General features: G+C 52.7%; 2 protein-coding genes across 16 annotated transcripts in view; one reads left to right on the top strand and one right to left on the bottom strand.

Annotated features, from left to right (window-relative positions):
• Nucleotides 1–27810, top strand: part of LOC139354007 (uncharacterized) — a 978888-nt gene that overhangs the window by 57707 nt on the left and 893371 nt on the right. The gene's annotated exons all lie outside the window — the stretch shown is intronic.
• The window catches only part of LOC139354306 (golgin subfamily A member 6-like protein 2), a 33823-nt gene continuing 17273 nt past the window's right edge, over nucleotides 11261–27810 (bottom strand). The window contains exons 3-6 of the mRNA XM_070998527.1: nucleotides 14453–14561; nucleotides 13342–13669; nucleotides 12165–13136; nucleotides 11261–11460 (exon numbers count right to left, since the gene is read on the bottom strand). Coding sequence (XP_070854628.1) covers nucleotides 11261–11460; nucleotides 12165–13136; nucleotides 13342–13669; nucleotides 14453–14561 — 1609 coding nt within the window. The remainder of the gene's footprint in view (nucleotides 11461–12164; nucleotides 13137–13341; nucleotides 13670–14452; nucleotides 14562–27810) is intronic.

Genomic DNA, 27810 nt, shown 5'->3' with positions numbered 1-27810 from the left:
GATGCTGCTGCAAAGGTTCAAGGTGTCGCTCTCAACACAGTTCATCTCAAGGGCGCTGATATACTACCCTCGATGATCGGAGTGTTACTGAAATTTAGGGAGAAATGTTTCATCATTCGCGATATGTTTCATCAAGTAAAGGTTAGACGAGAGGATCAAGTAGCGCAGCAATTTCTCTGGAGAAATGGAGACCAGAAAAGGAAAACCGACAGGTATACCTTGCAAGTTATGACATTCAGCGCATCGTGTTCTCCGGCAGCAGCTAATTATGTAAAAAACAGAAACGCAACTCGCTTTATGATAGAGTACCCGGAAGCTGTAAGTGCAATCCTACAGAATACCTTCGTAGACGACTGGCTGCAGAGCGGAGACACAGAGGAAGACGTAACAACTTTGGTGTGTCGAGTGAGAGCAATACATGCGGATGGCGGATTCGAAATGCGCGGCTGAGTGTCTAACTCAGCGAGAGTCATGCAAACACTGAAAGAGACCACAGATCAAATGGAGAAAGGCATCGACACCATGGAGCCAGTCCGGGAGCGAGTTCCTAGAATGTGGTGGCGAACTCAAACGGACGAGTTCACCGTTGTTCAAAGCTTTAGGAAACCCGTCTTTAGCGAACCGCACACACCATTAGGCCTACTCGGATTTTATATCATTCAAGCCAAAAAAATTCTTCAAGAAATATGGTGGTCATCAGTTGGCTGGGACGAGCCTATACGTGAGAACGAGCGTCTCCGATGGAACACCTGGCTGAAACTCTTACCTGAAGTCGGGAACCTGCGAGTCCCGCGATGCCTTGGTCTGGTGATCCGAGCTGATAACCTTGAATTACATATATTTACAAACGCTAGCACCAACGCGTACTCCGCGGTCGCAATGTTGGGAGTCGAGCGAAATAAGACGAATTGCTGTTGCCTATTAGTCTCCAAGACAGGAGTAGCTCCTCTCAAACCGATTTATATTCCTCGGTTGGAATTGATGGCGGCCATACTTGGTCTACGTATGGCCAAATTTCTGGGATCCGAGATGTCTATAGCTGTACGACGACGCCTATTTTGGACAGACTCAAAGAACGTGCTATGTCCGGTCTGATGCTCGGAAATACCATCAATTCGTTTCGCTGCGTATAGGAGAGATTTTAGAGGATTCGCGCATCGAAGAGTGGAGATGGGACATCAACCGATGAACCGTGAAGAATATCCTGAAATTTATTCGACTTATGAGCAAATGTCATAAGTACTCGAAACAGAGAATTACATACTCCACGCGAAGGATATGGATGATATACACAACGTAATCTTTTAAGCTGTTCAAGGCGAAGTGTATTTTAAAGAGATTGAGTCTATTCACAAAGTGGGGCATGTGGACCGGAAAAGCCAAGTTTTCAGGATGACTCCATATCTGGATCAGGAAGAAACCCTAAGAGTTCGTACACATTGACGTAATTGAAGATGTTGCAATAAACCTTAAACGACCAATAATCTCACCAGGTATGCACACAGTTACACAATTACTGATAGACTTTTTTCACAAAAAGTACAATTACCAAATGAACGAGGTGATAATTAACGAAATGAGGCAGCAGCATTGCATTACAGGATTGAAATCAAGAGTCCGCGCTGCCAAGCGGGCCTGACAGAAGTGCCGAAACCTTTGCTCAGTACCGAGAGCACCTGAGATGGGATCATTGCCACCGGAACGTCTAGCGATCAAAGAGCTACCGTTTTCTAATATAGGAAATGATTATTTTGGTCCCATTGAAGTCGTGGTCGGCCGACGAAGAGAAAAACGTCTCACGGCAGCGAATTGGAAGACATGGAAGAGAACAAAGGCAGAACCATCGGAACCACGGAGAAATAAGTCGAAGTTGGCCTGCAGTTTAACACGAGATTTTTAACCCGCCACTCACCCATTTTCTTACTTACTTGTAATGTAATGCAGCCAAAAATAAAGAAAGAAGTTCAAAAAACGTGTAAAACTTATTCGGAGCGACATAGCCTCACACAAGTCGCAACAGAAATATATCAATATTTCGAAAAATCTTTCTTTACTGCCTTGCTAATAAAGGAATGTTTTTCGTTGGAAAACTAAAGCCAGAATTTTACACTACGGACTTTCCATCCACGTCAGGGTGATCTATATGAAAATAATATATTTCATCAACGGCTACAGTGGGTACGAGTTATAAATTTTGAAACCAATTCGCAGACACTAAAACACCATTTTCTTCAACAAATTTCGTTTGGAAAACCTTCAATTCCCCAATGATCAGCGTATAGTCGTGTGAAAATAGGACCTTAAAAATGTACATACAAATGTGGACCGCCCTAATGTACACACAGTTGCGGCAAAAAAATAGCACCATTGTGTAGACAGTTCTTCTTTGTGCTATAATATGGCCATTTTTTGCAATATTTACAACCTCTTTTTAAAAGTAAGTAGGGTTACATATCTAGTAACTAACAATGCAAACGGTTTTTGCAACTAAGGAACATTTATAAAGAAAGTAGCAAAATTTTGCGGCAACAAAAATAGTTCAGTTGTTCAGAGCTGTTTGTTGTTCTTTCGTTTTGTTGTATTAAGAATAAAAACTACTAAGAGATAATGAATAAAATATTGTTCCCAATGGGTCTTAGAAACCCTGTTATGAGAAAATAGAAGGACATTGTAACGAACTCTTTTTTATGGTCTGCTCGCTACGAGATTCGTGCGGCTAGCTCAGTATATTGTGTGTTCGTCCCACCAAATTTATATTAACGTGACCGTCCAGTAGCCCAGTGAGAAAGCACAGAATTCACGGGTTCGTATTGGGTTTTAGTGCGGGTATATTATTACAAGTGTCTTAGTCGCTTGGTTGGCCTTGACTCGTTGCTTGTGACCTTCGGTGCTTCCGACGGTCCTGGATGACTCGACGACCTCTCGCCTTGACGACTCGGTGCTCCAGTCCTGTAGCTCCCTGAAGATACTCGCAGCTCCCCGAAGATCCTCGCCGCTCCCTGACGATCCCCGCAGCTCCCTGAAGACGCTCGCTCGCTGCTCACTTGTCACGCGTGGCTTGGTGACTGCTGGTAACGACTCGGAATCGCGAGGGGTATCGGCCGTACGGGCTTAGGGAAGCGTCACCGTTCTCAGACTAGGGTGAACAGAAGCTGCGCTCTCCAGGATCGCTCCTTTCGACACACCGCCGCCTGTCCGTTGCTCTGTCCCGGATGGTCCCACTGGGTTTCTGCTCAGCCCGCGCGGACAGTCAAGGCGGAACGCCAGGAAGCTGCCTCGCGCCTTACTTCGCTTTCACGCCTAGTGTAAACGAACGTTCCACCCTAGCCTCACCCTTTTGCCTTTTGTCCGGGACGTTTCCGTGTGGCTTTTGGTACTCGGGGTTCGGGCACGCCGCTCCGGGACCTCGCAAGTCGAATCCGTAGGGCTCTCCTGGATAATTCCACTCGAGACCGTACCGATCGACCGCTCTCCCTTCTGGCTTGTTATACTCGTGGTTCGGGCACGCCGCTCCGGGACCTCGCAAGTCGAATCCGTAGGGCTCTCCTGGACAATTCCACTCGAGACCTTACCGATCGACCGCTCTCCCTTCTGGCTTGTTATACTCTTTCCAGGCGTAACGCCAGGACTTTGTGGACAGGGTTAATCGACCGCCTTGACCTAGCCGTGTGATGCCCTCTGGATCTCAGCTACCTGCGTCTCAATTCGGAGATTCCTGGTATCCCAATCCCGAACGTCTCGACGTAGCAATCTCGCTCCTTGTAGGCTCTCACGGCGCTGCTTCTCTGGCGACTCGACTTGCTGCTGCTCCCTTGTAGATTATCTGGTTGTTTGATTGTTCACTTTGGTATCTGAGTGATCTTGACGGTTTGACTCCTTGTGATCGACTGATCCAGCTGCCAGCGCTCCGCGGCCTTATATAGGGCCTCCGGGAACCGTTATTTCCCTTTTGCGCACGGCCCGCTGGATCTCTCCACTCTGGGTCCAAAGTCCGTGCCTCCTGGATGACCCACTTGTCGTTCCCGTACCGCTTCCAATCGATGCTCCGCCCACTGCTGCCATCCCGCTGATTCCCGTGATGCTTGTGGCACGCCTGTGTGCCGCTCCACCGCCGAGATGTGGGAGAGTCCAAAGTCCGGTGGAGTCCCGTTACCCCCTTTTGCATACGGCACTCTTGCTCTGCCCGCGAAGTCTCCATTCTCTCTCGATCTCCATCCTTGGTCTCCAATCTCTCTCGCTCTCCTTCATTGGTCTCCAAACTCTCTCGCTCTCCTTCGTTGGTCTCCAAACTCTCTCGATCTCCACCCTTGGTCACCAAACTCTCTCGTTCTCCTCGCCGTGCCGTTACTACGCGAATTCGCCGCGTATCTGGTAAGCGGCCGGCCATCTGCTGCTGCTTCTATTTGTGGGGAGTTATTCAACTCCTCACATTCCCCCCTTACTTCGGGAAACATTTAAGACTGGTTCCTACTCTCCGGCGTTTCCTTGCTTATCCCAGCCTTCGAGTCCTTGTGATTCCCGCGGCGCTCCCTCGTTGCTCCCTCGATGCTCCCTCGACGCTCTTAACTCCGTTGAGTTCCTACAGCGCTGGTCATCCTCCTCGTAGCAACTTGAATCTCCCGCGCCGATATTCTCCCTGACTCCACTGGGACATCGATACTCGTGGGCTATCGATCCCCAGCTCGCTGCTCATTGCTGCGTTCTACTCCTTTTATTGGATCCTCCGCCTGGTCACACCATTCGTGCGTGATCGATGTTTATTCGCATATCGATACCCACGGTGCCACCTGCTAGTTGCGATATTTCCACCTTGGCCGATATTGCCATTTTCGTGTGCCCATCGATCGCACTATCGTCCAGTGCCAATCGATCGCCTATCGAGGCGCCCCCTTCCCTGGCTCATGGTGATTTTGCAACTTCCTCACTCCTTTCTATTTCATCCTTTCTCTCTCCACACGACCTCTCTCGCCTCTCGTCTCTCTCTCTCGCCCTTCAATCGTCCTCCGCCGGCTGAGCCTGGCTTCACGCTGGCAACACTCGAGAGCTGGTGTGGAGAGGACTTCGCATTTGCTTCGCTGCAGGTGAGTATTTTGGTGTCGTTTGGCTGCTTCCTGTATTAACCCAGTATGAATTTCAGGATGCTGGAGCTGCCATGTATGCCCCTTCCTTCTGGCCCCTGTTTCAGCCGCGTTTCCCGTTTATGCCGGTTTTCAAACTCCGTTTTGTTCATTTTATTCAAATTTTATTTCGTGATCCGCCAGCCTTTTGAAGAAGTCTCTCGGCAGAAAGTATGTGTGGAAACTATCTATGAACTCCGCCCAGGTTTTCCATTGTTTGTTGTTGGCGATATACCACTTCAAAGCCTTTCCCTTAAGCAATTCCGGCATCGCTCGGGGAATCATGTCTAACTCCAAGCCGTATGTGTTGCGGACCATTCTACCTGCTCCAGGAACTCGAACGGTTTTTCCGCCCCGTCGAGCCTGAACGACCATTCGCGGACCTGTTTGGCGATCCTTGCATAGTCTGACTGACTGGGTCTCGAGATCAGCGCTGTTATTGTCCTGTCTTGGCTTGACTCTCTTCTGTTTGCCTCTTTTTGTAAGTTGTCAACACACAGGCTTGCCACTAGGTTTTGGTATTCGTTTGGCTGCTTCCTGCATTAACCCAATTTGAATTTCAGGATGCCGGAGCTGCCATGTATTAACCTTTCTTCTGGCCCCTGTTTCAGCCGCGCTTCCCTTCCTATGCCGCTTTCAAACTTTGTTTCGTTTTCTTTTCTTTTTATACTTTATTTGGCTGCTCCTCAAACACTCTCGTGCCCGCGAGCCCCAACCGGACTCGGAACGCGCGCCCCTCTATCCATACGCGCACGCTGCGCCTGCCGCCCAGGATGCGGGCCTCTTTCACCGCCGGTGCCTCCACGATCCCTTCGAGCCACTCGTGCTCCGCGATCTCTCGCCATCGCTGACTCTCCGGCGCCGACATCATCCTCATCAACTTTGGTCTCAGGCCGTTTGTTGCTGCTGATACCGGTGTCGTCGGTCCGGTGCTCGGTGTCGGTGGTGTCCATGGCTCCAGTCTGCCGCGGGCTCACCCGGGGACCACCCTCCTCTCAGATTCGGGGCTCCTCCGTCGCCGCCGTCTCCTCCGGGGGTCCCTCCGGCCAGGTCCAGACGACCGTCTGCTGCCGCCACCTTACCCCTTACCCCTTCGGCCACGAACGTCTGGGTACTGTGGTTCACGTGGGCCGCTGGTATGTCCGTCCGGATGTGTTGTCCCATCGGGTTCCCTGGCTGTTGCTGCGCCGGATCGGGTTGTTGCTGCTGGCCTCGCTCGCGTTGTGGCTGCTGTTGTCGCTCAGGCTGCTGCAGCGGGGTTGACTGCTCGAACCTTGGCGTGGGTTTTCTTGCTGGCGTCCAATGCGGTGATACCTCGTACCGCGGCGTTGGTGAGATTTCGGGCAGCCACCGTGGAGGTGAGGGCGCCCAGTCTTCTGCGACTTCTGGTGGCGGGATGCAGTGCTCGGGCGCATACCTCGGTGTGGGTGGGTACTCCGGGTTCTCCCACAGCTGCTGCTCATCCTCCTCCGGCCGTCCCTTCAACCGCCGCTCCTCGCTCCGCCGTCGCGCCTCGCACTTCCGGCGATACTCCAACGTAGCCGCTACCACAGACTTGGCATGGCTACCGGGAGCCTGCTGGTCCTGGGGCGGCTCCTCGATGGCCCATTCGACCTCCGCCGCGCCAGTCGGAATGCGGCCGTCGGCCCGGTTGGCAGCTCTGCGAAGCCGCCATCGCCGTTGCTCCACCCGCGGGTCCTCCACCAACTCGACGTCGCTGTCGGAGCTGATAACCGGCTCGGGGACGCCCCGCCCGGAGATCCGCTGCGAGGTTCGGGTAGGCCGGGCTGCCGGCCATCCTTGCCCCGGGCTAGATCCTCCGGACGGCTGGTGGGCAGCCATCATCTTGCGCGCTTCGCTCCTCGTTACACGTGTGCTCATGATGCTCGTTGATTTTGATTGTTCAGCTGGAGCCTGGGCTCCCTTTAACGACACCTCGGTTCCGAGCCTTCCTCTTTGCTCAATCCCGCTATTTCCATCGGCCTCTCCTTCTTACTACCCAGATCTACAGTACAGCTCTCTGCTCTGTGCCGTCTTCCCCCTTCCTTCGGCAGACCTTTGATGCGTGTTTTTTTTCTTTCCTCCGATCAGTCCCAATCGAGACCTTAGACGCTCTGGTTCGCTCCCTTTGTGTTCTTAACGTTCTCCTGATGTCCTTTATGTGTTTCATTGCGCCTTTGTAGATGCCCTGTAGTATCCTTGGGGTCGGTTTGTAGTATCCCTTTCGAATCCTTGGAGGTATCCTTGGAATTTGTTCGTAGTATCCTTTGGGAATCCTTGCAGGTATCCTTGGACTCTTTCCGTAGTACCCTTTGGGAATCCTTGGACGTATCCTTTGACTCCTTTCGTAGTATCCTTTGGGCATCCTTGGAGGTATCCTTGGGATCCTTGCGTAGTATCCTTTGGTCATCCTTGGAGGTATCCTTGGACTCCTTTCGTAGTATCCTTTGGGCATCCTTGGAGGTATCCTTGGACTCCTTTCGTAGTATCCTTTGGGCATTCTTGGGGGTATCCTTGGACTCCTTTCGTAGTATCCTTTGGGCATCCTTGGAGGTATCCTTGGGATCCTTTCGTAGTATCCTTTGGTCATCCTTGGAGGTATCCTTGGACTCCTTTCGTAGTATCCTTTGGGCATCCTTGGAGGTATCCTTGGAATCCTTTCGTAGTATCCTTTGGTCATCCTTGGAGGTATCCTTGGACTCCTTTCGTAGTATCCTTTGGGCATCCTTAAAGGTATCCTTGGACTTTTAATGTTGTTTTGCATCTGTTGTGTCTGCTTGCTGTAGCCGCTCGCTTGTGTTTTCCGTTTATTGCTGTTTCAGCTCGCTTACGTGGATGGTCCGCTCTTTCTTTATGTTTATGTGTCGTATTTTTCAGATTACTGGTGACGCAAAACCTATGACTTGGTAAGGTCCGTCGTATCTTGGGGCCAATTTTGCTGCGAACCCCTCGGCCGCTTTTGATAAGTGGTGTTCCTTGGCCCACACGACGTCACCCACCTTTGGCGTCCATTGCCTCCTCCTTAGGTTATAATGCCTAGCCTGGTCCTGGGATGCTTTCTCCAGGTTCCGCCTTACAATCTCGAAGATTTCCCTGAGTTTGTTTGCATTCTCTTCCGGGGTCTCTGTCGGTCGTCCGGTCCCTACGGTTTCTCTGTCGTATAGGGCGCTCGGTAGTCTTGGTTCTCTGCCTTGGGTGATGAACGACGGTGTGTAACCTGTGGATTCTGAAACGCTCGTGTTTACTGCCAGCATGATTTCTGGCCATTTTTCGTCCCAGTTTCTTTGGTTCTGCCCTGCGAACTGCGCAATCATTGTTTTCACCGTCCTATTGGCTCTCTCAGTCGGGTTCTCCTGTGGGGTGTATGGAGCTGTGAACTGTTGCCTGGCTCCCATTTCGGCCAGGAAACTCTTGAAAGTTTTGCTGGTAAACTGGACTCCGTTGTCCGTTATGACTATTTTGGGGACCCCATACCTCGCGATTATGCGTTCTTTAAAAGCTTTCTTTAGGGACTCGGCCGTCGCGCTTCGCAGCGGCACCAACTCAGTCCACTTGGAGAACCGGTCTATCAATACCAGCAGCATTTGGTTGCCGTGCTTCGAACGCGGCAGGGGTCCGACGAAGTCCGCACATACCGTAGCCCATGGTTCCTCTAGCACCTGCGTCAGCACTTTCCTAGCCATTTGCACCTGATTCTGCTTAAATCTCATGCAAGTCTCGCATCCTCGCACGTGGGCGTCTCTGTGCATTCCTGGCCAGTAGTACCGGGCTGCCAGACGTGTTATTGTCTTTCGGCTTCCTACATGGCCAGCCGCCGGTGAGTCGTGGTTCTCCTTCAGCACCGTTTCCCGTAGAGCTTTCGGGACGCACATCTTCCATGTTTCAACATCTTCGCTGCCCTCTCCATGAGGTATATTCCTGTACAGGGTGTTACCCTCCATCACGTAGTCCGGATACTTTTGCGGCTGGGTCCTTATCTTTTCGCGCATTTCCAGAATCCAGCTGCATGCTGCAGAAGCTTCCGCCGCCGACGTCTCCTTGATCCCTCGAAGCGTTTCCGGCAGTGGCTGCCTTGACAAAGCGTCTGCCACCACGTTGATTTGCCCTTTCCTGTACGCTATTTCGAAGTCCTACTGCTGCAACTCCAGGGCCCATCTGGCGATCCTCCCTGAAGGGCTCTCTATGCTGTTGAGCCACTTCAGTGCCATGTGGTCGGTTACTACTTTAAAGTGGTAACCTTCCAGATACGGCTTGAGCTTTCGGATTGCCCAGACGATTGCCAAGCACTCCTTCTCGGTCGTTGAGTAATTCTTCTCAGCGCCGTTGAGCGTTCGGCTTGAGTAAGAGATTACCTTTTCGCCTCGTTCAGTTTCCTGGGTCAAGATTGCCCCGATGCCGTAGTCGCTTGCGTCAGTTTGCAAGATGAATGGTTTGTCGAAGTCCGGGCATGCCAGTACGGGGTCTGCGACGAGTCTTGCCTTCACCTCTTCGAACGCCGTCTGATGTTCCTGTGTCCACACCCATTTATTGCCCTGGCGTAGCAGATCGTTGACAGGTTTGACTATTTTTGCGAAGTCAGGTACAAACCGGCGGTACCATGATGCTACGCCCAGGTACTGTCGAAGCTCTCTTACTGTCGATGGTGGTTCTAGTTCGGCGATGGCTGCTACCTTTTCCGATGACCGAGATATAACAGCTCTTTCTTGAAAAATTGGCACTTCTCCGGGTTTAATCTCAGATTTGCCTCTTTTAGTCGTCGGAACACTTCCTTTAGGTTGGCCTTGTGTTCTTCCAGCGAGCGCCCGATCACTATGATGTCGTCCTGGTAAGCAATTGCGTGCGGCGACATTTCGGGGCCGATCACCCGGTCCAGCACCCGTTGAAAGGTCGCAGACCCCGAGAATAAACCTTTCCCCGGCACTGTAAACGCCGTAAACTGCCTGCTGTCCGCTTTCAGTCGGATTTGCCAGTACCCATCCTTTAGGTCCAAGGTGCTGATGTACCGTGCTTCCCTCAGTTGGTCGGGAATATAATTTATTCGGGGCATCGGGTAAGCATCCTTTACAGATTTGGCGTTTATTTGCATAAAGTCGACGCACAGTCTCCATTTGCCCGTCTTTTTCCTAACCATCACGATGGGAGAACTGTATGGGCTTGTTGAGTGTTCTATGTATCCCATTTGGAGAAGCTCGTCCACCTTCGCATTGATCTCCCCTTGAATTTTCGGATTCTTGGGATAGTATCGCTGCTTTATTGGTTTGTCGTCTTTCATCGTGATCTGATGCTCTGCCATGTTTGATGTTCCCTTCATGCTGCTGAAAGTCGATAGCTCTGCCTCCTGGAATTTCGTCGTGTCGTCATCTTCGCTTGTCCGTTGTACGACTGCCACCGACAACTTTTCCTCGAGCCATCCCTTGTGACGATTCCTGGCCGGTATTATCACTTCGTGTCCAGCGCACTTAATTTCGGTACCGACTTGTGTTAGAAAATTCCATCCCAACACCAATGAATCCACTACCCCTGGTAGTATCAGCAGGCTCATGCTCAGTCGCTTGTTCCCGAACGCGATTTCTACCTCCAGCTGCTCATCGATTCCGCCACATCTTCCGTCTGCCAACCTAACTTGCCGTCGTATCCTCGTAATCTTTCCGAGGGCAGCCAGGTCGTCCGCCAGCTCTTTGCTTAAAAAGCTTGCTGTTGCCCCGGTGTCGATTGTGGCCTTGTATGTGCCCTCACCAATCGTCACCGCTGCGGACATTTGCTGCTCCTATTCGATCAGCTTTCCTGTTAGTTTAGAGAGGTAGCATCTTGCGACCCCCGCTCGCCTCTCTGCGGCTGGCAGCCTGCTGGCAGCATTCGACGCTCCTGACACCTACTCTCCCGCACACCCAGCAGAACAACAAGCGTTGGTGCCTACACCCCCGCACCCAGTGTCCATGACCATGGGGGTCTGTGATGTGTGTCGTTTCACGAGGCCTTTGTGTTGTATTTGGTGGCCTCCAAACAGTGTTTGCTGGCTGCATCTGTTGCTGTTGTGGTGGTGTCCATTGGCCTCCGCGTGGTGCTTCTGTTGCCTGCTGTGGCGGTTAGGTGGCGACCATTTGTCATTTCCCCTTGACTCCTGGGTTCCTGTCTCTTCGCATCTACTGCATGTTACCTGCGTTGGTGATGCCGACTTGGTCTTTTTGGGGATTTTTTTCTTGCGCGAACTCTTCCCGCTCCTTTTCGAGTTCTTCATACTCATCTGCTAATATCATCAGCGTGTCCAGGTCCGACACTTTGTACGCCCTTAGGAAGATCCTTAGACTTGGGGTGCAGTTTTCCTTGATGACCCTTCGGGTATCTTTCGCGAAATAATTAATTCCATCATCTGCATGTCGATCATGTAGTCTCTGAACGACTCGCTGAAGCCCTGCTTCCGTTGTCTGACGTGATCCGCCAGCTTTTTGAAGAAGTCTCTTGGCAGAAAGTATTTGTGGAATCTATCTATGATCTCCGCCCAGGTTTTCCATTGTTTGTTGTTGGCGATAAACCACTTCAAAGCCTTTCCCTTAAGCAATTCCGGCATCGCTCGGGGAATCATGTCTAACTCCAAGCCGTATGTGTTTGCGGACCATTCCACCTGCTCCAGGAACTCGAACGGTTTTTCCGCCCCGTCGAGCCTGAACGACCATTCGCGGACCTGTTTGGCGATCCTTGCATAGTCTGACTGACTGGGTCTCGAGATCAGCGCTGTTATTGTCCTGTCTTGGCTTGACTCTCTCCTGTTTGCCTCTTTTTGTAAGTTGTCAACGCACAGGCTTGCCACTAGGTTTTGGTATTCGTTTGGCTGCTTCCTGCATTAACCCAATTTGAATTTCAGGATGCCGGAGCTGCCATGTATTAACCTTTCTTCTGGCCCCTGTTTCAGCCGCGCTTCCCTTCCTATGCCGGTTTCAAACTTTGTTTCGTTTTCTTTTCTTTTTATACTTTATTTGGCTGCTCCTCAAACACTCTCGTGCCCACGAGCCCCAACCTGACTCGGAACGCGCGCCCCTCTATCCATACGCGCACGCTGCGCCTGCCGCCCAGGATGCGGGCCTCTTTCACCGCCTGTGCCTCCACGATCCCTTCGAGCCACTCGTGCTCCGCGATCTCTCGCCATCGCTGACTCTCCGGCGCCGACATCATCCTCACCAACTTTGGCCTCAGGCCGCTTGTTGCTGCGGTCTGCCGCGGGCTCACCCGGGGACCACCTTCCTCTCAGATTCGGGTCTCCTCCGTCGCCGCCGTCTCCTCCGGGGGTCCCTCCGGCCAGGTCCAGACGACCGTCTGCTGCCGCCACCTTACCCCTTACCCCTTCGGCCACGAACGTCCGGGTACTGTGGCTCACGTGGGCCGCTGGTATGTCCGTCCGGATGTGTTGTCCCATCGGGTTCCCTGGCTGTTGCTGCGCCGGATCGGGTTGTTGCTGCTGGCCTCGCTCGCGTTGTGGCTGCTGTTGTCGCTCAGGCTGCTGCAGCGGGGTTGACTGCTCGAACCTTGGCGTGGGTTTTCTTGCTGGCGTCCACTGCGGTGATCCCTCGTACCGCGGCGTTGGTGATATTTCGGGCAGCCACCGCGGAGGTGAGGGCGCCCAGTCTTCTGCGACTTCTGGTGGCGGGATGCAGTGCTCGGGCGCATACCTCGGTGTGGGTGGGTACTCCGGGTTCTCCCACAGCTGCTGCTCATCCTCCTCGGCCGTCCGCAGTTGGGCCTGCCACTGCGGCGATTCCTCCATCTCCTTCAACCGCCGCTCCTCGCTCCGCCGTCGCGCCTCGCACTTCCGGCGATACTCCAACGTAGCCGCTACCACAGACTTGGTATGGCTACCGGGAGCCTGCTGGTCCTGGGGCGGCTTCTCGATGGCCCATTCGACCTCCGCCGCGCCAGTCGGAATGCGGCCGTCGGCCCGGTTGACAGCTCTGCGAAGCCGCCATCGCCGCTGCTCCTCCCGCGGGTCTTCCACCAACTCGACGTCGCTGTCGTGGTTTTTCTTTTCTCAAATCAGTCCCAATCGAGTCTTTGGAGGCTCTGGTTCGCTCCCTTTGTGCTCTTGACGTTCTCCTGATGTCCTTTATGTATTTCATTGCACCTTTGCAGTTGCCTTGTAGTATCCTTGGAGTTTACTTGGATTTATCTTATCGTGTCCTAGTAGATATTTCTAGTATCCTTGGCGAGGCCCTGGAGTTATCCTTGGAGTCACTTCGTAGTATCCCTTTCGAATCCTTGGAGGTTTCCTTGGAGTGTTTTCGTGGTATCCTTTGAGAATCCTTGGAGATATCCTTGGACTTTTTTCGTTGTATCCTTTGAGGATCCTTGGAGATATCCTTGGACTCTTTTCGTTGCATCCTTTGAGGATCCTTGGAGATATCCTTGGACCCTTTTTTTTTGTAGAATCCTTTTAGTATCCTTGAATATATCCTTGGACTCTTTTCGTAGTATCCTTTGAGAATCCTTGGACTCTTTTCGTTGCATCCCTTGAGGATACTTGGAGGTATCCTGGGGACTCTTTTCGTTGTATCTGTTTGTGCCTAACCGAAGTAGACACTTCCGGGTCACACCGCGGGACAAGGGGGTAATGAGCACTTGACGGTGGCACGGGGACGCTTTGCTGGCAGGACGATCGCGTCGCGGCAATGGTAACGATGGTTACTGCGATGCCGGACCACAGGCGATGCGGAACTGCGCTGAGGTTGAGCTAACGTAGGTTAGGTGCTAGTGGAGATAGTGTGTTACGAGCCCTTTTCCGAGAGGTAGGAAGTAGAACCGCGGAGTTATGAGATGCGTTGATAACTGATTTATTCTTCATTTGGAACATGTTTATATACTACTTGGAATACGGAAGTTTAGTGTAATGATTAGTGAAGTAAGCTATATTCTAAAGTAGGTAGGTAGGTCAGGGAGTTTTGATAATGGTAGCAGTTTGTGTAGTTGGCTCGGCAGACACTGAAAAATGTGCTGACTGCATTAGCGGGTCAGTGTGCCGTTGAGTCGGTGAGACGGTGAGTTAGTGAGACATATAATATGCTGATCAGCAATTCTTTTATGCAGTGGGTGCTACTGAGCACCTGGTACTGTTCCCAACTTGGCTACTGCTTGATTTGTTGGGTGTGGTCATGTTGGGTACGAACAGTATCCTTTGAGGATCCTTGGAGATATTCTTGGACTTTTTTTCGTTGTATCCTTTGAGTCCTTGGAGATATCCTTTGACTTTCAATGTTGTTTTTCGTCAACCCCGTTGGCGTCCATTGCCTCCTCCTTAGGTTATAACGCCTAGCCTGATCCTAGGATGCTTTCTCCAGATTCCGCCTTACAATCTCGAAGATTTCTCTGAGTTTGTTGGCCTTCTCCTCCGGGGTCTCAGTCGGTCGTCCGGTCCCTATGGCCTCTCTGCCGTATAGGGCGCTCGGTAGTCTTGGTTCTCTGCATTGGTTAATGAACGACGGTGTGTAATCTGTGGATTCTGAAACGCTCGTGTTTACTGCCAGCATAATTTCCGGCCAGCATTTTTCGTCCCAGTTTCTTTGGTTCTGCCATGCGAACTACGCTATCATTGTCTTCACCGTCCTGTTTGCTCTCTCAGTCGGGTTTTCTTGTGGGGTGTACGGAGCTGTGAACTGTTGCTTGGTTCCCATTTCGGCCAGGAAACTCTTGAAAATTTTGCTGGCAAACTGTACTCCGTTGTCCGTTATAACTATTTTGGGGACCCCATACCTCGCGATTATGCGTTCTTTAAAAGCTTTCTTTAGCGACTCGGCCGTCGCGCTTCGCAGCGGCACCAACTCAGTCCACTTGGAGAACCGGTCTATCAATACCAGCAGCATTTGGTTGCCGTGCTTCGAACGCGGCAGGGGTCCGACGAAGTCCGCACATACCGTAGCCCATGGTTCCTCTAGCACCTGCGTCAGCACTTTCCTAGCCATTTGCACCTGATTCTGCTTAAATCTCATGCAAGTCTCGCATCCTCGCACGTGGGCGTCTCTGTGCATTCCTGGCCAGTAATACCGGGCTGCCAGACGTGCTATTGTCTTTCGGCTTCCTACATGGCCAGCCGCCGGTGAGTCGTGGTTCTCCTTCAGCACCGTTTCCCGTAGAGCTTTCGGGACGCACATCTTCCATGTTTCAACATCTTCGCTGCCCGCTCTATGAGGTATATTCCTGTACAGGGTGTTACCCTCCATTACGTAGTCCGGATACTTTTGCGGCTGGGTCCTTATATTTTCGCGCATTTCCAGAATCCAGCTGCATGCTGCAGAAGCTTCCGCCGCCGACGTCTCCTTGATCCCTCGAAGCGTTTCCGGCAGTGGCTGCCTTGACAAAGCGTCTGCCACCACGTTGAGTTGCCCTTTCCTGTACGCTATTTCGAAGTCGTACTGCTGCAACTCCAAGACCCATCTGGTGATCCTCCCTGAAGGGCTCTCTTTGCTGTTGAGCCACTTCAGCGCCATGTGGTCGGTTACGGTCAGATACGGCTTGAGCTTTCGGATTGCCCAGACGATTGCCAAGCACTCCTTCTCGGTCGTTGAGTAATTCTTCTCAGCGCCGTTGAGCGTTCGGCTTGAGTAAGAGATTACCTTTTCGCCTCGTTCAGTTTCCTGGGTCAAGATTGCCCCGATGCCGTAGTCGCTTGCGTCAGTTTGCAAGATGAATGGTTTGTCGAAGTCCGGGCATGCCAGTACGGGGTCTGCGACGAGTCTTGCCTTCACCCTTTCGAAAGCCAACTGATGTTCCTGTGTCCACACACATTTAGTGCCCTTGCGTAGCAGATCGTTGAGAGGTTTGACTATTTTTGCGAAGTCAGGTACAAACCGGCGGTACCATGATGCTACGCCCAGGTACTGTCGAAGCTCTCTTACTGTCGATGGTGGTTCTAGTTCGGCGATGGCTGCTACCTTTTCCGGATCCGTGCCTATTCCTTCGCTAGTCACTCGATGACCGAGATATAACAGCTCTTTCTTGAAAAATTGGCACTTCTCCGGGTTTAATCTCAGATTTGCCTCTTTTAGTCGTCGGAACACTTCCTTTAGGTTGGCCTTGTGTTCTTCCAGCGAGCGCCCGATCACTATGATGTCGTCCTGGTAAGCAAATGCGTGCGGCGACATTTCAGGGCCTATCACCCGGTCCAGCACCCGTTAAAAGGTCGCAGACGCCGAATGAAGTCCGAATGGCATTACTTTCCATTGGAATAAACCTTTCCCCGGCACTATAAACGCCGTAAACTGCCTGCTGTCCGCTTTCAGTGGGATTTGCCAGTACCCATCCTTTAGGTCCAAGCTGCTGATGTACCGTGCTTCCCTCAGTTGGTCGGGAATATAATTTATTCGGGGCATCGGGTAGGCATCCTTTACAGATTTGGCGTTTATTTGCATAAAGTCGACGCACAGTCTCCATTTGCCCGTCTTTTTCCTAACCATCACGATGGGAGAACTGTATGGGCTTGTTGAGTGTTCTATGTATCCCATTTGGAGAAGCTCGTCCACCTTCGCATTGATCTCCCCTTGAACTTTCGGATTCTTGGGATAGTATCGCTGCTTTATTGGTTTGTCGTCTTTCATCGTGATCTGATGCTCTGCCATGTTTGATGCTCCCTTCATGCCGCTGAAAGTCGATAGCTCTGCCTCCAGGAATTTCGTCGTGTCGTCATCTTCGCTTGTCCGTTGTACGACTGCCACCGACAACATTTCCTCGAGCCATCCCTTGTGACGATTCCTGGCCGGTATTTTCACTTCGTGTCCAGCGCATCGGTACCGACTTGTGTTAGAAAATTCCATCCCAACACCAATGAATCCACTACCCCTGGTAGTATCAGCAGGCTCATGCTCAGTCGCTTGTTCCCGAACGCGATTTCTACCTCCAGCTGCTCATCGATTCCGCCACATCTTCCGTCTGCCAACCTAACTTGCCGTCGTATCCTCGCAATCTTTCCGAGGGCAGCCAGGTCGCCCGCCAGCTCTTTGCTTATAAAGCTTGCTGTTGCCCCGGTGTCGATTGTGGCCTTGTATGTGCCCTCACCAATCGTCACCGCTGCGGACATTTGCTGCTCCTATTCGATCAGCTTTCCTGTTAGTTTGGAGAGGTAGCATCTTGCGACCCCCGCTCGCCTCTCTGCGGCTGGCAGCCTGCTGGCAGCATTCGACGCTCCTGACACCTACTCTCCCGCACACCCAGCAGAACAACAAGCGTTGGTGCCTACACCCCCGCACCCAGTGTCCATGACCATGGGGGTCTGTGATGTGTGTCGTTTCACGAGGCCTTTGTGTTGTATTTGGTGGCCTCCAAACAGTGTTTGCTGGCTGCATCTGTTGCTGTTGTGGTGGTGTCCATTGGCCTCCGCGTGGTGCTTCTGTTGCCTGCTGTGGCGGTTAGGTGGCGACCATTGGTCGTTTCGCCTTGACTCCTGGGTTCCTGTCTCTTCGCATCTACTGCATGTTACCTGCGTTGGTGATGCCGACTTGGTCTTTTTGGGGATTTTTTTCTTGCGCGAACGCTTCCCGCTCCTTTTCGAGTTCTTCATACTCATCTGCTAATATCATCAGCGTGTCCAGGTCCGACACTTTGTACGCCCTTAGGAAGATCCTTTGACTTGGGGTGCAGTTTTCCTTGATGATTCTTCGGGTATCTTTCGCGAAATAATTAATTCCATCATCTGCATGTCGATCATGTAGTTTCTGAACGACTCGCTGAAGCCCTGCTTCCGTTGTCTGACGTGATCCGCCAGCCTTTTGAAGAAGTCTCTCGGCAGAAAGTATTTGTGGAAACTATCTATGATCTCCGCCCAGGTTTTCCATTGTTTGTTGTTGGCGATTATCTCCTTTTTGCCTCCTTTTGTAGGTTGTCAACGCTGAGGCTTGCCATTAAGTTGTCCCCTTCGACGTTCGTTAACGTGATGCTGGGGCCGGCTTTGTCGTGGTATGTAGCTTCCAAATCGGCCCAGATGTTGTGGGTCATTATCCGTTTCTGAGTAATACTCGGATAATGCTTTTCTCATGTCCTCTAATCTGCCGTCCAGGGTGACATTAAGCCTCTGTGCGACATTGGCGAAATCCTCCTTTTTAAGCCGCTAGATCCACTTCTTCCCCATTCTGTTTAAATTGCTTTCACTGCCGGGACAATCACGTTGGGCGCCAGATGTAACGAACTCTTTTTTATGGTCTGCTCGCTACGAGATTCGTGCGGCTAGCTCAGTATATTGTGTGTTCGTCCCACCAAATTTATATTAACGGGACCGCCCAGTAGCCCAGTGAGAAAGCACAGAATTCACGGGTTCGTATTGGGTTTTATTGCGGGTATATTATTACAAGTGTCTTAGTCGCTTGGTTGGCCTTGACTCGTTGCTTGTGACCTTCGGTGCTTCCGACGGTCCTGGATGACTCGACGACCTCTCGCCTTGATGACTCGGTGCTCCCTGAAGATACTCGCAGCTCCCTGAAGATCCTCGCCGCTCCCTGAAGATCCTCGCAGCTCCCTGAAGACGCTCGCTCGCTGCTCACTTGTCACGCGTGACTTGGTGACTGCTGGTAACGACTCGGAATCGCGAGGGGTATCGGCCGTACGGGCTTAGGGAAGCGTCACCGTTCTCAGACTAGGGTGAACAGAAGCTGCGCTCTCCAGGATCGCTCCTTTCGACACACCGCCGCCTGTCCCTTGCTCTGTCCCGGATGGTCCCACTGGGTTTCTGCTCAGCCCGCGCGGACAGTCAAGGCGGAACGTCAGGAAGCTGCCTCGCGCCTTACTTCGCTTCCACGCCTAGTGTAAACGAACGTTCCACCCTAGCCTCACCCTTTTGCCTTTTGTCCGGGACGTTTCCGTGTGGCTTTTGGTACTCGGGGTTCGGGCACGCCGCTCCGGGACCTCGCAAGTCGAATCCGTAGGGCTCTCCTGGATAATTCCACTTGAGACCGTACCGATCGACCGCTCTCCCTTCTGGCTTGTTATACTCGTGGTTCGGGCACGCCGCTCCGGGACCTCGCAAGTCGAATCCGTAGGGCTCTCCTGGACAATTCCACTCGAGACCTTACCGATCGACCGCTCTCCCTTCTGGCTTGTTATACTCTTTCCAGGCGTAACGCCAGGACTTTGTGGACAGGGTTAATCGACCGCCTTGACCTAGCCGTGTGATGCCCTCTGGATCTCAGCTACCTGCGTCTCAATTCGGAGATTCCTGGTACCCCAATCCCGAACGTCTCGACGTAGCAATCTCGCTCCTTGTAGGCTCCCACGGCGCTGCTTCTCTGGCGACTCGACTTGCTGCTGCTCCCTTGTAGATTATATGGTTGTTTGGTTGTTCACTTTGGTATCTGAGTGATCTTGACGGTTTGACTCCTTGTGATCGACTGATCCAGCTGCCAGCGCTCTGCGGCCTTATATAGGGCCTCCGGGAACCGTTATTTCCCTTTTGCGCACGGCCCGCTGGATCTCTCCACTCTGGGTCCAAAGTCCGTGCCTCCTGGATGACCCACTTGTCGTTCCCGTACCGCTTCCAATCGATGCTCCGCCTACTGCTGCCATCCCGCTGATTGCCGTGATGCTGGCACGCCTGTGTGCCGCTCCACCGCCAAGATGTGGCACTTCCTCTCCCGGTCCAAAGTTCACGGGAGAGTCCAAAGTCCGGTGGAGTCCCGTTACCCGCTCTTGCACACGGCACTCTTGCCTTGCCCGCGAAGTCTCCACTCTCTCTCGATCTCCATCCTTGGTCTCCAAACTCTCTCACTCTCCTTCATTGGTCTCCAAACTCTCTCGCTCTCCTTCGTTTGTCTCCAAACTCTCTCGCTCTCCTCGCCGCGTCGTTACTACGCGAATTCGCCGCGTATCTGGCAAGCGGCCGGCCATCTGCTGCTGTTTCTATTTGTGGGGAGTTATTCAACTCCTCACAACATTCAAAAGCTAATTTATAAAGGCAATGAAAAAGATAAGTTAGGTTGAATAGTCGAATTCTTTAGAATAATGATTTATAGTGGTCTGGCCGATGAAAATTGTTTATGTTTAAGCCTTCAAATTCACATGAGACAACCTACAAGTCCAAAATTGAGTCCCCAATTTACATTTGGAAAGAATACTCATAGTGGAGCAAGTATCATGGTATGGGCATATTTTCGTAATATGGTGATGGTACCATATCATAATGCAAACCCATATAGAATCAACATGTTCACTTTGATAGATAAGAAATTATGATGCCATTTTATGCGTAATAAAAAATTAATTTATTTTGGATGCTTTACCACCAAAACGAGTCAGATAGAGAGTCGTCCAAAGTTTCAAAGCTCCTGAGCTAAAAGGTATAATTTATACCAATCCAAAGAATAAAACTGCCTCTGATCTTTTTTGAAGAAGTGACACAACAATATCCCCAAAGGTTGTAACGAACTGTTTTTGTATGTCTGCTCGCTACGAGATTCGTGCGGCTAGCTCAGAAGATTGTGTGTCCGTCCCACCAAATTTATATGACGTGACTGCCCCGTAGATCAGTGAGAAAACAATGGGTTCAAATGGCAACAGTGGGATTTATTCTCGTGGTATTGGTACAGCGGGTGTGTGGCTATGATGGCTTCTGTATCTCCTTGTTCTGGTTCCGCCGGCTGCTGGTGCTCCTCCTTCTGGCTTCTCGACGCGTTGACTCGTCCTCCTCTGGATCCTGGGTCTCGGGACGCTCGTAGTGGCCGCCTCTGCTTGCTTGCCGACGCGTTGCCTCGGGGCCGCTTGTTGCGCCTTAGACCCGCAGAGAGTTCGGCCTTGTGGGCTTAGGGAAGCGTCACCGTTCTCAGACTAGGGTGAACAAGCCTTGCTCTCCAGGCTGACGCCTTTCGAGGCAATACCTGTCCCTTGCTCTGTCCCGGACGGTCCCGCTAGGTTCTTGCTCAGTTCGCGCTGACAGTCAAGGCTGCCGCCCGGAGGCTGTCTAGCGGTTCACTTCGCTTTACGCCTAGCGCAGACGAACGTTCCACCCGGCTTCACCCTAATGCGTGACGTCCGCGACGCTCCTGCGCTCCCCAATGAGCTCCGCGCGGCGATGGTAACGTGGCTGCCGGAAATGTCTGCTGGCGTCGCTGTCGATGTACTCTGCGCTGTCTTCTGGCCAGTATCTCGTTGTTCTGGCGCTCGGGGAGCTGGGCGGTCGCTGCTCGGGAACTTCGCCGGTAATCGCAGGGCTCTCCAGGCTGCCGCCTCTTGAAACCACAAATCGATCTACCGCTCGTCCGTCACGCCAGGTCCTGCTTGGTCGGGCAAGGTACGCTGGGTCGCAGACAACTTTCCTCCCGAAGCTTACGGCTTCGTAGGACTCTTTTGCTTGTCTCTGACAGACCCGCCGGGCGACTCGCCAGGGTGTGGTCGTGACAAAGTTAGAAAACAAACGCCTTGACTTAGCCGCGTGATGCCTTTCAGAACTCAGCCACCTGTGTCTCAATTCGGAGATTCCTGATGTCCTGATCCCGAACGTCTCGACGTGGCGATCTTGCTCCTTGTATGCTTCCCACGGCGCTGCTTCCGACGACTCGCTTGGTTGTAGCTCCCTCGTAGATTATTTGCTTGACTGACTGTTTATTTGGTACTTTAACTGATCTTGACGGTTCGACTCCTCGTGATCGACTGATCCAGCTGCCAGCGCTCTGCGGCCTTATATAGGGCCTCCAAGCACCGTTATTTCCCTTTTGCGCACGGCCCGCTGGATCTCTCCACTCTGGGTCCAAAGTCCGTGCCTCCTGGATGACCCACTTCTCCTTCACGTACCGCTTTCACTCGATGCTCCGCCCACTGCTGCAGTCCCGCTGATTCCCGGGCAGCTTGTGGCACGCCTGTGTGCCGCTCCACTGCCGAGATGTGGCACTTCCTCTCACGGTCCAAAGTTCACGGGAGAGTCTAAAGTCCCGTGGAGTTCCGTTATCCCCTTTTGCATACGGCACTCTTGCTCTGCCCGCGAAGTCTCCATTCTCTCTCGATCTCCATCCTTGGTCTCCAATCTCTCTCGCTCTCCTTCATTGGTCTCCAAACTCTCTCGCTCTCCTTCGTTGGTCTCCAAACTCTCTCGGTCTCCTTCATTGGTCTCCAAACTCTCTCGCTCTCCTTCGTTGGTCTCCAAACTCTCTCGGTCTCCTTCATTGGTCTCCAAACTCTCTCGCTCTCCTTCGTTGGTCTCCAAACTCTCTCGATCTCCTCGCCGCGCCGTTACTACGCGAATTCGCCGCGTATCTGGTAAGCGGCCGGCCATCTGCTGCTGCTTCTATTTGTGGGGAGTTATTCAACTCCTCACATTCCCCCCTTACTTCGGGAAACATTTAAGACTGGTTCCTACTCCCCGGCGTTTCCTTGCTTATCCTAGCCTTTGAGTCCTTGTGATTCCCGCGGCGCTCCCTCGTTGCTCCCTCGATGCTCCCTCGACGCTCTTAACTCCCTTGAGTTTCTACAGCGGGGGTCATCCTCCTCGTAGCAACTTTAAATCTCCCGCGCCGATATTTCCTGTGTTCCCACTGGGACATCGATACTCCTGGGCTATCGATCCCCAGCTCGCTGCTCATTGCTGCGTCTCACTCCTCCGCCTGGTCACACCATTCGTGCGTGATCGATATTTATTCGCATATCGATACCGACGGTGCGGCGTTGCCACCTGCTCGTTTGCGATATTTCCACCTTGGCCGATATTTCCATTGTCGTGTGCCCATCGATCGCACTATCGTCCAGTGCCAATCGATCGCCTATCGAGGCGCCCCCTTCCCTGGCTCGTGGTGATTTTGCAACTTTCATACTATGAAATTCATAGGTAAGTTTCTTTTGCATTTCCTTCACTCCTTTTCATCTCATCCTTTCGTCCTCTCTCGCCCTTCACTCGTCCTCTGTTGGCAGCATCTGACTCCACATTGGCAGCTTTTGAGAGCGGTTGCGGAGAGGACTTCGCATTCGCTTCGCAACCAGGACAGCCGGTAAGTATTTATGATGTCTTTCTGCTTCCTGCATTAAGCCCCCTTTAAATTTCAGGTTGCTGGTGCGGCCCATGCATGCCCCGTTCCCTTTCTTGTTTTTAGTCAACTGTTGGTGTGGTGCGTGTTTCTGTTTTTTTTTTTTTTGACCAGCTGGCTACGGTGTAGATCTGATTCTGCACCGTCCTCCCCTTTTCCTCGGGTAACAACTAGACGAGCTCGTCCGGCGCATTCCGTATAGAATCTCCGGATGCTGCGGTGTATGTCTGGACTGCGCGTCTTGTGTTGCTTGTCTCCTTCCGCGCATACTCTCTTCTACGTTACCCGTATCATTGTGCCGTTTTGTAAGTGTCCCTTCCGCCTGGCGTTATCGCGGATGACTCTGGCAACTGCCCGACGCTGAATCCTGTTGCCTTGCGGTCGGGATCACCATCCATCCCTATCCACGTCCTTGTGCCCTACCCTTATGGTTGACCTTTCTGCGTGGCGTGTGGATGACTCTCGCTTCGGCCTGACGCCTAATCCTGTGGCCTCGCAGTCTGGATCAACGTGTGATCCTTATCCATGTCCTTGTTCTATCCTGATTGTCCTTTCCGTGTGGCGTATGGATGACTCTCGCTTCGGCCTGGCGTCTAATCCTGCCGCCTCGTACCCGTTGTTAGACATCTGATGTTTCTGCTGTCTGCTCGTTTACTTGTTGCTTGAGCTCGCCAACGTGGGCGCCAGATGTAACGAACTGTTTTTGTATGTCTGCTCGCTACGAGATTCGTGCGACTAGCTCAGAAGATTGTGTGTTCGTCCCACCAAATTTATATGACGTGACTGCCCCGTAGATCAGTGAGAAAACAATGGGTTCAAATGGCAACAGTGGGATTTATTCTCGTGGTATTGGTACAGCGGGTGTGTGGCTATGCTGGCTTCTGTATCTCCTTGTTCTGGTTCCGCCGGCTGCTGGTGCTCCTCCTTCTGGCTTCTCGACGCGTTGACTCGACCTCCTCTGGATCCTGGGTCTCGGGACGCTCGTAGTGGCCGCCTCTGCTTGCTTGCCGACGCGTTGCCTCGGGGCCGCTTGTTGCGCCTTAGACCCGCAGAGAGTTCGGCCTTGTGGGCTTAGGGAAGCGTCACCGTTCTCAGACTAGGGTGAACAAGCCTTGCTCTCCAGGCTGACGCCTTTCGAGGCAATACCTGTCCCTTGCTCTGTCCCGGACGGTCCCGCTAGGTTCTTGCTCAGTTCGCGCTGACAGTCAAGGCTGCCGCCCGGAGGCTGTCTAGCGGTTCACTTCGCTTTACGCCTAGCGCAGACGAACGTTCCACCCGGCTTCACCCTTATGCGTGACGTCCGCGACGCTCCTGCGCTCCCCAATGAGCTCCGCGCGGCGATGGTAACGTGGCTGCCGGAAATGTCTGCTGGCGTCGCTGTCGATGTACTCTGCGCTGTCTTCTGGCCAGTATCTCGTTGTTCTGGCGCTCGGGGAGCTGGGCGGTCGCTGCTCGGGAACTTCGCCGGTAATCGCAGGGCTCTCCAGGCTGCCGCCTCTTGAAACCACAAATCGATCTACCGCTCGTCCGACACGCCAGGTCCTGCTTGGTCGGGCAAGGTACGCTGGGTCGCAGACAACTTTCCTCCCGAAGCTTACGGCTTCGTAGGACTCTTTTGCTTGTCTCTGACAGACCCGCCGGGCGACTCGCCAGGGTGTGGTCGTGACAAAGTTAGAAAACAAACGCCTTGACTTAGCCGCGTGATGCCTTTCAGAACTCAGCCACCTGTGTCTCAATTCGGAGATTCCTGATGTCCTGATCCCGAACGTCTCGACGTGGCGATCTTGCTCCTTGTATGCTTCCCACGGCGCTGCTTCCGACGACTCGCTTGGTTGTAGCTCCCTCGTAGATTATTTGCTTGACTGACTGTTTATTTGGTACTTTAACTGATCTTGACGGTTCGACTCCTCGTGATCGACTGATCCAGCTGCCAGCGCTCTGCGGCCTTATATAGGGCCTCCAAGCACCGTTATTTCCCTTTTGCGCACGGCCCGCTGGATCTCTCCACTCTGGGTCCAAAGTCCGTGCCTCCTGGATGACCCACTTCTCCTTCACGTACCGCTTTCACTCGATGCTCCGCCCACTGCTGCAGTCCCGCTGATTCCCGGGCAGCTTGTGGCACGCCTGTGTGCCGCTCCACTGCCGAGATGTGGCACTTCCTCTCCCGGTCCAAAGTTCACGGGAGAGTCCAAAGTCCCGTGGAGTTCCGTTATCCCCTTTTGCATACGGCACTCTTGCTCTGCCCGCGAAGTCTCCATTCTCTCTCGATCTCCATCCTTGGTCTCCAATCTCTCTCGCTCTCCTTCATTGGTCTCCAAACTCTCTCGCTCTCCTTCGTTGGTCTCCAAACTCTCTCGGTCTCCTTCATTGGTCTCCAAACTCTCTCGCTCTCCTTCGTTGGTCTCCAAACTCTCTCGGTCTCCTTCATTGGTCTCCAAACTCTCTCGCTCTCCTTCGTTGGTCTCCAAACTCTCTCGATCTCCTCGCCGCGCCGTTACTACGCGAATTCGCCGCGTATCTGGTAAGCGGCCGGCCATCTGCTGCTGCTTCTATTTGTGGGGAGTTATTCAACTCCTCACATTCCCCCCTTACTTCGGGAAACATTTAAGACTGGTTCCTACTCCCCGGCGTTTCCTTGCTTATCCTAGCCTTTGAGTCCTTGTGATTCCCGCGGCGCTCCCTCGTTGCTCCCTCGATGCTCCCTCGACGCTCTTAACTCCCTTGAGTTTCTACAGCGGGGGTCATCCTCCTCGTAGCAACTTTAAATCTCCCGCGCCGATATTTCCTGTGTTCCCACTGGGACATCGATACTCCTGGGCTATCGATCCCCAGCTCGCTGCTCATTGCTGCGTCTCACTCCTTTCCATGTTTCCTCCGCCTGGTCACACCATTCGTGCGTGATCGATATTTATTCGCATATCGATACCGACGGTGCGGCGTTGCCACCTGCTCGTTTGCGATATTTCCACCTTGGCCGATATTTCCATTGTCGTGTGCCCATCGATCGCACTATCGTCCAGTGCCAATCGATCGCCTATCGAGGCGCCCCCTTCCCTGGCTCGTGGTGATTTTGCAACTTTCATACTATGAAATTCATAGGTAAGTTTCTTTTGCATTTCCTTCACTCCTTTTCATCTCATCCTTTCGTCCTCTCTCGCCCTTCACTCGTCCTCTGTTGGCAGCATCTGACTCCACATTGGCAGCTTTTGAGAGCGGTTGCGGAGAGGACTTCGCATTCGCTTCGCAACCAGGACAGCCGGTAAGTATTTATGATGTCTTTCTGCTTCCTGCATTAAGCCCCCTTTAAATTTCAGGTTGCTGGTGCGGCCCATGCATGCCCCGTTCCCTTTCTTGTTTTTAGTCAACTGTTGGTGTGGTGCGTGTTTCTGTTTTTTTTTTTTTTTTTGACCAGCTGGCTACGGTGTAGATCTGATTCTGCACCGTCCTCCCCTTTTCCTCGGGTAACAACTAGACGAGCTCGTCCGGCGCATTCCGTATAGAATCTCCGGATGCTGCGGTGTATGTCTGGACTGCGCGTCTTGTGTTGCTTGTCTCCTTCCGCGCATACTCTCTTCTACGTTACCCGTATCATTGTGCCGTTTTGTAAGTGTCCCTTCCGCCTGGCGTTATCGCGGATGACTCTGGCAACTGCCCGACGCTGAATCCTGTTGCCTTGCGGTCGGGATCACCATCCATCCCTATCCACGTCCTTGTGCCCTACCCTTATGGTTGACCTTTCTGCGTGGCGTGTGGATGACTCTCGCTTCGGCCTGACGCCTAATCCTGTGGCCTCGCAGTCTGGATCAACGTGTGATCCTTATCCATGTCCTTGTTCTATCCTGATTGTCCTTTCCGTGTGGCGTATGGATGACTCTCGCTTCGGCCTGACGCCTAATCCTGCCGCCTCGTACCCGTTGTTAGACATCTGATGTTTCTGCTGTCTGCTCGTTTACTTGTTGCTTGAGCTCGCCAACGTGGGCGCCAGATGTAACGAACTGTTTTTGTATGTCTGCTCGCTACGAGATTCGTGCGACTAGCTCAGAAGATTGTGTGTTCGTCCCACCAAATTTATATGACGTGACTGCCCCGTAGATCAGTGAGAAAACAATGGGTTCAAATGGCAACAGTGGGATTTATTCTCGTGGTATTGGTACAGCGGGTGTGTGGCTATGCTGGCTTCTGTATCTCCTTGTTCTGGTTCCGCCGGCTGCTGGTGCTCCTCCTTCTGGCTTCTCGACGCGTTGACTCGTCCTCCTCTGGATCCTGGGTCTCGGGACGCTCGTAGTGGCCGCCTCTGCTTGCTTGCCGACGCGTTGCCTCGGGGCCGCTTGTTGCGCCTTAGACCCGCAGAGAGTTCGGCCTTGTGGGCTTAGGGAAGCGTCACCGTTCTCAGACTAGGGTGAACAAGCCTTGCTCTCCAGGCTGACGCCTTTCGAGGCAATACCTGTCCCTTGCTCTGTCCCGGACGGTCCCGCTAGGTTCTTGCTCAGTTCGCGCTGACAGTCAAGGCTGCCGCCCGGAGGCTGTCTAGCGGTTCACTTCGCTTTACGCCTAGCGCAGACGAACGTTCCACCCGGCTTCACCCTAATGCGTGACGTCCGCGACGCTCCTGCGCTCCCCAATGAGCTCCGCGCGGCGATGGTAACGTGGCTGCCGGAAATGTCTGCTGGCGTCGCTGTCGATGTACTCTGCGCTGCCTTCTGGCCAGTATCTCGTTGTTC

Source organism: Drosophila suzukii (genome assembly GCF_043229965.1).
Source record: "Drosophila suzukii chromosome 2 unlocalized genomic scaffold, CBGP_Dsuzu_IsoJpt1.0 scf_2c, whole genome shotgun sequence".
NCBI classification, from domain to species: Eukaryota; Metazoa; Arthropoda; class Insecta; order Diptera; family Drosophilidae; genus Drosophila; species Drosophila suzukii.
Note: the sequence above shows the minus strand (reverse complement) of the source record. Positions and strands in the feature narration are given on the sequence as shown.